General features: G+C 44.6%; 1 protein-coding gene across 3 annotated transcripts in view; it reads left to right on the forward strand.

Moving 5' to 3' along the window:
• Positions 1–10,568, forward strand: part of Gnal (guanine nucleotide binding protein, alpha stimulating, olfactory type) — a 138,495-nt gene that overhangs the window by 123,222 nt on the left and 4,705 nt on the right. For all 3 annotated transcript variants that reach the window (NM_177137.5, XM_030250337.1, NM_010307.3), the window contains 5 exons: positions 706–779; positions 1,553–1,611; positions 1,969–2,089; positions 5,551–5,681; positions 6,985–7,052. In NM_177137.5, coding sequence (NP_796111.2) covers positions 706–779; positions 1,553–1,611; positions 1,969–2,089; positions 5,551–5,681; positions 6,985–7,052 — 453 coding nt within the window. The remainder of the gene's footprint in view (positions 1–705; positions 780–1,552; positions 1,612–1,968; positions 2,090–5,550; positions 5,682–6,984; positions 7,053–10,568) is intronic.

The following is a 10,568-nucleotide window of genomic DNA, read 5'->3' on the forward strand; positions in this document are numbered from 1 at the left end:
GAAAGGAAGGGAAAGGAAAGAAAGCACAAGGAGAAAAATGATCTAGTGGACCACAACTAAGATAGGAGGGTGCTCATTCAAACTAGCCTTCTGAATTCACGTCAGACATTAGCAATCCGGGAGGCCTAAGCCTTGAACTACCTAGAGGCCCTCTCTCCTCCATGTACGCTGGAGATAAAAGTTTCTCTTTCCTCTCTGGGGTCTTTGTCCCTATGGTGGACTCAAAGAGTTCAAAGCAGTCCTTCAATGTGAGGATTCTGAGGTTTCTGAGGAAGTCAGTGATTTCAGGTAGAGACAGTTTTCTCTACTCCTGTAAATAACCCTTCACCCATGTTCACCGTGAAACTACAAGGGACAATTTGGAAGGGGGAAATGGCATTGGTAGGAGGAAAAAAAGAGTCATAGAGGGATGTGCTCAGAATAAATTCTATACATGTATGCACATAGCATACTGTATAGTTAATGCATGCTAATAAAAATATATCCTACAGTGTAACCTAGGCTCTCTGGCATTAAGAGATCCTCAAAAGTGACCTATGCAAGGGTGATGATACAGTTGTTAAACAGCACGGTCATCACTCATCTTCCAGAGTCTGCATTTAATTACACTTTTTTTTTCTTTCTTTCTTTCCACGATAAACATTGTCATTTCTCAGTCACCACACTTATGCCCAAGCCTACCTTACTTCTCTCCTCTTGCCCCAGGACCTGCTCAGATGCAGAGTGCTGACATCAGGAATCTTTGAGACACGATTCCAAGTGGACAAAGTGAACTTTCAGTGAGTACAATGCTAAGAGATTGGTCTGTGGCAGCGATCAGGGGTGGGAGGCCCAGCCTGGTGCCAGCCTCTGAGCAGAATGGGATCCGCAAGGCCTTGGGATTGAGATCCAGGGGCAGGCTGTGTGAAGCTGGACTCCAGCAAGGGCGCTGAGAAGCTCACACCCTGGGAGCCGTAGGTCCAGGAAAGGGGGCGTGAGCTGGAGGGCATGGGCTGAAAGGCCGGGGACCACCTGGTGAGCTTCAAGAACAGCGAGAAAACCATGCATAAACTTGAGCCAAACAGCTGGAGAGCCTCAGGGAGAGAGAAAGCAGTGTCACCTGCCTGAGGCAAGGTGATAGAGACTTCCTGCCTCAACTCGACAGAAGTTTCTGGGTCAGGAGGAAGCCCCGCCCACTCCCCCAGGGCAGACAATCCTCTGAAGCTGAGAAAAGTGATCAGAAAGATCTGCCCCAACACAGACCTAGCATGCATTTGGTACAAGATGTGGTATAAACTAGAAAGCACCGCATCTATTAGGCACCTACTATCTTTAGACACCATCTCAGCAGTTTTTCTGCCATACTTTTGATTCCTACAACCACAACGCAAGAGTTAAAGAGGACATGCAGAAGCTGGGAGAGGCAGCGTGACTTGTAGCTCACGACCGAGGGCTGAGACACAGGAAGTGTGCATCATGAGCAGCTGACAATAAAGGAGAAGCATGAAATCGTGTGCCCTTGGCCTCAGTTTCCCTGGATAACAACTAGTGTCTCTCTGTTTCTCTTCCATAGCATGTTTGATGTTGGAGGCCAGAGAGATGAGAGAAGAAAATGGATCCAGTGTTTTAATGGTGATTTGCATGCTCTGTGGCCACGCACTGGCCCCCACTCCTGTGTCTAGCCATGTTTTAATCAGACAAGCTCTAATCCAACTATGTGTAAATAAGAGTTATAAATAACCATGTTCTCCTTAAACGTGAATCTCATAGAAAATGTAAGCATCCCACATTTCCCGTTATCTTTTTGGGTAGACACCCCCCCCTCCCCCAGTCAAGTGCAGCAATGCCCAGCTAGGCATACAGCCTGTATCTGAGACATTCTAGATGCAATCCCCAAATGACAGTGTCTGGGACCTGAGCAGTCATAACCTCAGAACAACTGACACTGTCTGTCTAAGTGCTTCCCTTTCCCTCTTTCCCCCACTGCAGATGTCACTGCGATCATTTACGTGGCGGCCTGTAGTAGCTACAACATGGTGATCCGGGAAGATAACAATACCAACAGACTTCGGGAATCACTGGACCTGTTTGAAAGCATCTGGAATAACAGGTAATGAATAAATTCAGACTCAACACTAGGTCATACACCTTGAGTTAAAAATATCTCCTGGAGACTACCGATGTTGCTGTTGCTATTGTTGTTGTTAAAAGTACCCACTTTAGCCAAGTACATCAGCGCACACCTGAAACCTTAGGAAGGCTAAATCAAAGGAAACAGAGTTCAAGGCCAGCCTAGGCTACATAGCTAGACATCGTAAATAAAAATGTGAAGCAGAGGAGACAGTTCACTGAGTAAATTGTATGCTTATGCAAGCATGAGGACTCGAATTTGGATCCCCAGCACCCCAAAACAAAACAAAAAACAAAAACAAAACAAAAAAATACTGAACATGCCCATGAGGACCCATAACCCAAGAACAGGGAGGCAGAAACAAGCAGATTTCTGGGGCTCTCTGGCCAACCACCCTAGCCAAAATAGCAAACAGTTCGAGGAAGAGACCCTGTCTCAAAACTAAATAAAGAATGCTTTGGGAAAATATCTGGACATCAGCCTCTGGCTTCCACGGATTCCCTCACACGCATGTGCACACACACACATACACACACACACACACTTATAAATCCTGTCTTAATTAGGGCTTTACTGCTGTGAACAGACACCATGACCAAGGTAACTCTTTTTTTTTTAATTTTATGTATATGAATACACTGTATCTGTACAGAAAGTTGTGAGCCATCATGTGGTTGCTGGGAATTGAATTCAGGACCTCTGCTCACTCTGCCCTGTTCACTCCAGCCCAAAGATGTATTTATTATTGTACACTGTAGCTGTCCTCAGACACACCAGAAGAGGGAATCAGATCTCATTACCGATGGTGGTGAGCCACCATGTGAGTGCTAGGATTTGAACTCAGGACCTTCAGGAGCAGTCAGTACTCTTAACCACTGAGTCGTCTCTCCACCCTCTCAAGGCAACTCTTATAAAGACAGCATTTAATTGGGCCTGGCTTACAGGTTCAGAGGATCAGTCCATTATCATCAAGGTGGGATCACAGCAGCGTCCAGACAGGCATGGTGCAGGAGGAACTGAGAGTTCTACATCTTCATCTAAAGACTGCTAGGAGAATACTGACTTCCAGGCAGCTAGGATGAGGGTCTTATAGCCCATACCCACAGAGACACACCTACTCCAACAGGGCCACACCTCCTAATAGTGCTGGGCTAATAGCCTCCTAATAGCCGTCCCTGGGCTGAGCATATTCAAACCATCACGAATCCTAATCTTCAATAAGTCATTCATCCTATCTGATAGACACACTTACCATGGGGAGTATTTGCTGACAGAGCTCTTACAGGTACTTGGTTAGGATGGTTTCAATCTGTTCTAAAATTCTCAGGTTATATCTGGAATTGAAAATCAGTTTTGTTTGCTGTTTTGACGGTGAGATTACCCAGGCTGGCTCTAACCTCTCGGTCCTCTAGCCTCAGCCTCCTGAGTTACTCGGATTTCAGGAATGTGCCACCATGCCTGGTTGGTTTGTTGGTTTGTTTTAAGAACCCAATTTGGGGTGGAGGATGGAGGGTTGACTCAGAGGTTAAGTGCACTAGATGCTCTTCCAGAGGATGCAGGTTCAAGTCTCACCATCCACATGGCAGCTCACAACCATCTGCAACTGTAGTTCCAGGAAATCCAAGGGTACCAGGCACACATGTGGTGCGTAGACATACATACAGGCAAAACATCCATTAAAATAATAAAATAAATTATTAAAAAGAAGAACCCAATTTGGAATGTTCACTGATAACTAGATGGACTCTCAAAGCCATTATATTTGATATTCCGAGACTCTCAAGGGGGCAGGAGTTATTATGTCAGAAAAGAATGTTCAACACACACTCACAGATTCATGCATCTAAAAACAAGATTCTCACAAATTATTAAGGGGAAAAAAATCACTAAAGAGTAAGGAAAATAAAAGTTGACCTTGAATAATATTTATATGAGATGGCTCTGTACTGAAGAGCACTAGCTGCTCTTCCAGAGGACTCTGGAAGATTCCCCGGACCTACATGGTGACTAGCAATGATCCTAATCATTGTAACTCCAGTCCGAGAGGATCTGACATCCTCTTCTGGCCTCTGCTGGCACCAGGCCATGGTACACCATCGTACATGCAGACAAAACATGCACATGCACTAAATAAGTATTCTTGTAAAACTTTAAGGTTTGTATTGTTGAATAAATATCTTTCAAGTATTCAACTGCCATCCTCCCTATGGTATCTGAATTAATGGGAAAGGAATAAAGCCAGGAAGCGCCAGGTATGCAGAAGCAGCCTTGGAGTGGTTATCCATGAACATACACAGCAAGCATGCATGTTACGGCAATATGGAAAAAAGATTAAAAGTTCTAAACCCAGTATCCAGGAAGCAGGGCAAGATTACCATAAATTCAATATTGTAAAACCATGTCAAGGAAAGAGAAGGATGGATCAGGCACAAGGGCTGTGGCTTAGTCAGTAGTAGAGTTTTTGCTTGTGTACAAAGCTCTGGGTCTGATACACAATCATGAAAAAAAATTATAATCTTATTATTTATAAATATGCATGAGAATAAAAAAGTCTAGGCATAAAGTTATAAATTTTCTAACAGTGATTATCATTTGATATAATGCATTTGATCATATGTACTATAACTTAAGCTCATTTGTATAGTAGCTACAAAAATAACGTAAGTAGAAGATAAAACAGAACCAATGCATCTAAGGCTGCTTCACATTTGTGGTCAGGAGCCAATGGGCTGATCCCTTGGAGCTTGTGAGCGCGTGGGATTCAGAGGGCTTTGTTTATTTGGCAGCTAAGTGCCTTTTGGCTAGATTTCAGCTTTCCTAACCTCACCACCTCTGTTCCTAGGCCTCATCCCTTTAGCTTCTCATATAACACATGGGGAATCTAGTTCTGCCCCTCTTCCCGTGTCCTAAGAGGAGATGAGACAAAGGAAGAGCCACTGGCTGCTAGTTAAGCTCCTCCTGATTGGCTAATGGATCATTTGGTACTTTAGCAACATTTTAACTTTTAACATTTTAATACTTTAACACTGGAGTTTTCTGGCCCATAAGCCCCCACTTACATCACAAAAGCCCAAGTGTATTTATTAGGTGCCTAGATCTCCACTTTGTTACCAATAAAGGTATGTCCCCACAGAGGTTCACCCAAAAAGAGTGAACGCATACATTGTAGGGCTTTCTCATTGTTCATACAGTGTGTGTGAACAATGGTATTTATCAAATGTAGGAGTCAGGTTCCAGAAGACAGCAGCCCACTCTGCCACCACCTTTTTGTTTGCCTGTCTTGCAGAGCTAGGCGTTGGGGGTGAATTCTGAGCCTCAGCTGAGCAAGCACCTGCCACTAAACCACATCATTTGAACGTCCCTCTTAAGCTGGCAACATTGTAATCGGTACTTCCACTGGCTAGTATTGTGAAACTGGTGTGGACTTTTGTTCTTTCTAGGTGGTTGCGAACCATTTCTATCATCCTATTCTTGAACAAACAAGACATGCTGGCAGAAAAAGTCTTGGCAGGGAAGTCAAAAATCGAAGACTATTTCCCGGAGTATGCCAATTATACTGTCCCTGAAGATGGTAAGATGTCAAAAGGCAGTCTCACTTACAATTGAAGGATCCAACTGTTCTTTTCTCATAGTCCTGTAACTGTAAATGAGAGATGTCTGATGAATCGAAGAAATAGCCTCAGATTAAACTCCCCTCTCTGCTGCCCACTCCTAAAGTATTAGAGTACAGTGTGAGTAACTGTCCAAAATACTTGGGACCAGAAGTGTGAGGGAGTTTAGAATATTTTAGATTTTGGAATGTTTCCTTATCTAGGAGATGTGACTCATATTTCATTAAGCCCAAAATTCCTTGAATGTTGAAATGTGTTATTATTCACTACATATACGTAGCATGAGGGTTTTGACTGGCCTGTGACATGAAGCCAGGTATGAGTTTCCACTTGTGGTATGATGTCAGTACGTGAAAGTTTACCATGTGTGGAATATTTGAGATATTCTGTGTTCAGAATAGAGATCCTTAGTGGACATTCATATATCCTACATGGGATTTTACTTGTAAGTGGTTCAGATTTTGACTTTTCCACTAAAGCTGTGCCACGCAAGGAAGGGCTGTTTGAATGTGTGACTGTGTCTTCCTAGGTAAGCTCTCTCATACCACCAGCTGGATCTTTTGTGACCAATCATATCATTCAAACCCCATCTAGTAACCCTGGGTGGTAGCTTCTGTTAATTTCCCCATAGAACAGTGTTGCTCAACCTGTGGGTCATGAGGGAGTCACATCTCAGATCTCCTACATATCAGATATTTACATTACAGTTCATAACAGTAGCAAAATTGCAGTCATGAAGTAGTAGCAACAAAAATAATGTTATGGCTGGGGGGGGGGGGGTGTCACCACAACATGAAGAATGATATTAAAGGGTCACAGCATTAGGAGGATTGAGAGCCACTGCTATAGAACATGGGAAGTGATGGGTCCTGCTCTAGGCCACACAGGTAGAGTTGTGAAGGCAAGACAGACCTCTATCACCTAGTGTCCTGTCAACCATTCCTATGGCTTGCATGGCCCTTGGTGGCAACACTGATGGCGCCCACTGGGTGACCAGTTGTACCAGCCTCCAGAGATGGAGGGCCCAGTGCTAAGGGGAGGAACATACACCAAAGATTCAGTGGCCCACATTCTGCTTGTGCTTTAGTTTTCTGTGTGTGCTGAGCCTCTGGGAGTTTCTAAGAGTGATTTGCGTTGTCATATACATGTATGTTAATGCCATGAATAGACCCATCTCAGTATAGCTGGTTTCTTCTGTGTTGCCACACTTCTGTATCTTTGCTTCCCATCAGCTAAATAAATTTTCGTTTTTAATTTTGACAGCAACACCAGATGCGGGAGAAGATCCCAAAGTTACAAGAGCAAAGTTCTTTATCCGGGATCTGTTCTTGGTAAGCGATTTTCTTGCCCTTCTGTTTTCTGCCACTTTATGGTTACCTTGTTCTCTGCAGTTTGCTAATTACCCCTTCATGCTCTCACTGTTTCCCAAAATTGTGAGCCAAGAGAGAAGCAGCTACCCTTCCCTACCCTCTAATTTATATTCTTCTTACCTCTGCCTCTGGGATTACAGGTGCATGTCAGTAGGCCCTGCGCGTTTGTTGTTACTGTTTTGGAACCTACTGTGTGTAGCTGTCCAATTCTGGATAAATGAGATTCTTTGCTCAGTCAGTGCAGAAATGGTCCACAGCCTTCCCATATGTCTCCCTTTGTCCCCTTACCACCGTGACCCTGGGGTGGGTTTCCTTTCCAAAACCCCTATGGTGAGTTAGAAAATAACTACATGAAGAGACCAGGTTCCATGCCTGGGGTGTGGCTCAGTGAACCTGCATTTAACACAGCATGCATAGAGCCCTGAGTTCCAATCATGTCCCTAGAGAAGAACAAAAGTCTCCCAGGATGAGAAGGACAGAAAGGGAAAGCTACAACTGAATTAGAGATCTGCCGGGTCAAGCAGTGAACCATTTCTCTGTGATTGGACTCTCAGAGCCTTTATTGTGCTAATGCCATTTACAGCCTCACACATGCTAGGTAAACATTGTACTGCTGTGATACATCCTGATTCTCTTTTTTAATTTGGGGACTGGGTCTCACTAAATTTCCCCATCTCATCTTGAACCTGCGGTCCTTCTAATTTAGCCTGCCAAATAGCTAAGAGAGCCATCCTATGCCATCATATGCAGCTTGGAAATCATTTCAATAAGGGAATATATTTTATAATAGATCAGCAGGTTCTTTTTTTTTTTTTTTTTTTTTTTTTGTAATCCTGTAAGGTCATAGAATAAAGGCACATTTTAAAAAGTCATAAAATGCTATTATAACATAAACTGAAAGTTAACCATCCAAATGTTGGGCATTTAAAATGAGGATTTAAAAAGATCTATGCCCCCACCAGTGCACACTCCAGCCTTGGACAACCCTTTTCTTCCTTGACCAAGAACAAACCCCAGCTTGAATGCAGTTTGCTAGCCAGGGGCTGTGAGGGTCCAGAGGCCATAACACACATCTCGACTTGGCCTATGGCAGCCGGAGCCTTGAGTACTTCAGAGTTAGAACTCACAGCTTCAGGGCAGAGACAGCAGGGCAGCCTGCAGAGCTGGGGCTTCAGGGCTTGCTCCATCTGTGCAGAAGCTCTTCTGGAATGACATAATGGCTTTGGCAATGCAGGCCTTTGGGGAGGCTAAAGGGAAGATATAGAGGGGGTGGGGAGGGTAAAGTGACTGGAGTTTCTTTTCAAGAGAGGAAGAAGGAGAATCCGGCAGAAGGAGTCTCCTGTGAGCGAGAACCACATGCAGAGTGCACGCTCTCCTTAGCTGGAGGTTCAGTCATTGAAGTCACTGAGTAAGGACAGCACCGGGCATGGCTCTAAGTCACACAAGCCTCCCCCTCCCACAGGAGAAGGCAGGAGCCATCCTCCACAGGCAGGAGGAACTTAGGACCAGGCGGCTGGGAACAGGAGAGCCAGTCACCCCCACGGGGTCCCACTAGTCACTGAAAGCAGTTCAAAATCAGCAGTGAATTTGTCTTTAAGGCCAGTGATAGTGGCTAAGAGGTTTATACTGGCGTTCAAGTTCTGGGATAACAGGGATGCACCACCATGTTTTGTGGGGTGCTGGGGATAATCCTCTTTGCATGGCAGGCAAGCACTGAGCAAGCAAATCAACTGAACGACATCTCCAGCCCATTGCTGTGTCTTAGCCCCCAGGATTATATCAGGCTTGTGTCTCTTAGACTATGCACCCATGTTCGACACTCAGTTGAGAATTCTCTTATCTTGGGCATCTTCTCCTCAAGTCTTTTGAGTTGGGCCACAGCCACACAAAACTATCCAGATCTCCATTTTATTTTATTTTTTAAGATTTATTATTATACATAAGTACACTGTAGCTGACTTCAGACACACCAGAAGAGGGCATCAGATCTCATTATGGGTGGTTATGAGCCACCATGTGGTTGCTGGGATTTGAACTCAGGTCCTTCAGAAGAGCAGTCAGTGCTCTTCCCCGCTGAGCCATCTCACCAGCCCTCCATTTTATTTTTATTGTTATTTACTGAGACATGATCTCACCGTGTAGCCCTATCTGGCCTGGAACTGGTCGCACAACCTAGGCTGATCTCAGACTTAAAGTTAACTTCCCATGCTTCCTGGGTGCTGGGATTGCAGGCCGCACCTGGTAAGGCCTGTCCAATTCGACTGATAAATTCATTTGTGTTGTTTTGGGTTTTGTTTTGTTTTTTAATGAAAAACAGTGGATGAATCAGGTCCAATGAGAGATCTAGGCTGTTGGGAGTTTGCAGATTCAGTCTGATAGTGACTCACTCCCTAAATGTTGACCCAAACAGGGATAAGCTAATAAATTATAGAAGAAAATCTGTTTCTGTCTCTTCTGTACATACTTGTTTTAGAGATACTGGCCAAAAACCCTACCTGGTGCTTTAGGGCCAAAAGATATTTATGTCTATGTCCTTAAGCCTAAAAGTGAAAAACTGGGCCAGGGCTATAACTCAGTGGTAAAATACTCTGCCTACCTTGTAATGCTTGAGGCTCTGGATTTCATCCCCAGCAACAAACATACTCACAGGGCAAGTTACCATCTACTCTGACCTCCCTGAGAACTTTCATAACCAGATCAACATTTCCCCAAGATTCTTTCTGTGGTCCTAACAGCTCCCTCCTTTCTGTGTCTCGGGATCCTTTGCAGGCAAAAGATGTTGGACAGGACGCCCTGGAATCCTTCCCGTGGCCACATGTAGCTAGAAAGCTGGGGGTTTGGGAGCTGCCAAAACCACATCCCACAGACCAGCATCCCACAGACAAGAAGCCTAACCAATAGGAATGCTCCCTCACAGCTCTGGATGCTGATGTTTAGAATCAGGTGCCAGAGGAGGACCTAATCCTGAGCTGCTTCTCCTGGCTCATGGATGCTGAGGCAACGCTTCTTGGCCCATGGATGGCATCCCCACTTTGTGTCCCTGTGATCAATATCTGCATGTCTGTCCTGACCTCTTCCCCTGGCAGGAACACCAGTTGTGGGGAACTCAAGCTCAAGCTAATGACTTTATTCAACCATAAATGTCTCTTTAAAGACCTTGTCACCAAAATGTAGGCACATCCTGAGGCATTGGGGGTTCAGATCCAACATAGAAGTTTCGAGATGCAATTCGGCTATACCTTCCTCTAGCCTGTCCCACATAGCTTCACAGATGGGTCGTATTTAGTCTCCTGCTTCCCACAACTGACAACAAAAAACTTTTCTGCAAGACAGCACACACACACACACACACACATACACACACACATCAGGCAACATTCTGCTGGCAGCCAAGGTCCCTTTGTGGAGAAGGAAGACATATGACTGGGATATAACCCATCACATGTGGATACTTAAATAAGTGAGTTGCATGAGGTG

This window comes from Mus musculus, chromosome 18 (genome assembly GCF_000001635.26).
Source record: "Mus musculus strain C57BL/6J chromosome 18, GRCm38.p6 C57BL/6J".
Lineage (NCBI taxonomy): Eukaryota > Metazoa > Chordata > Mammalia > Rodentia > Muridae > Mus > Mus musculus.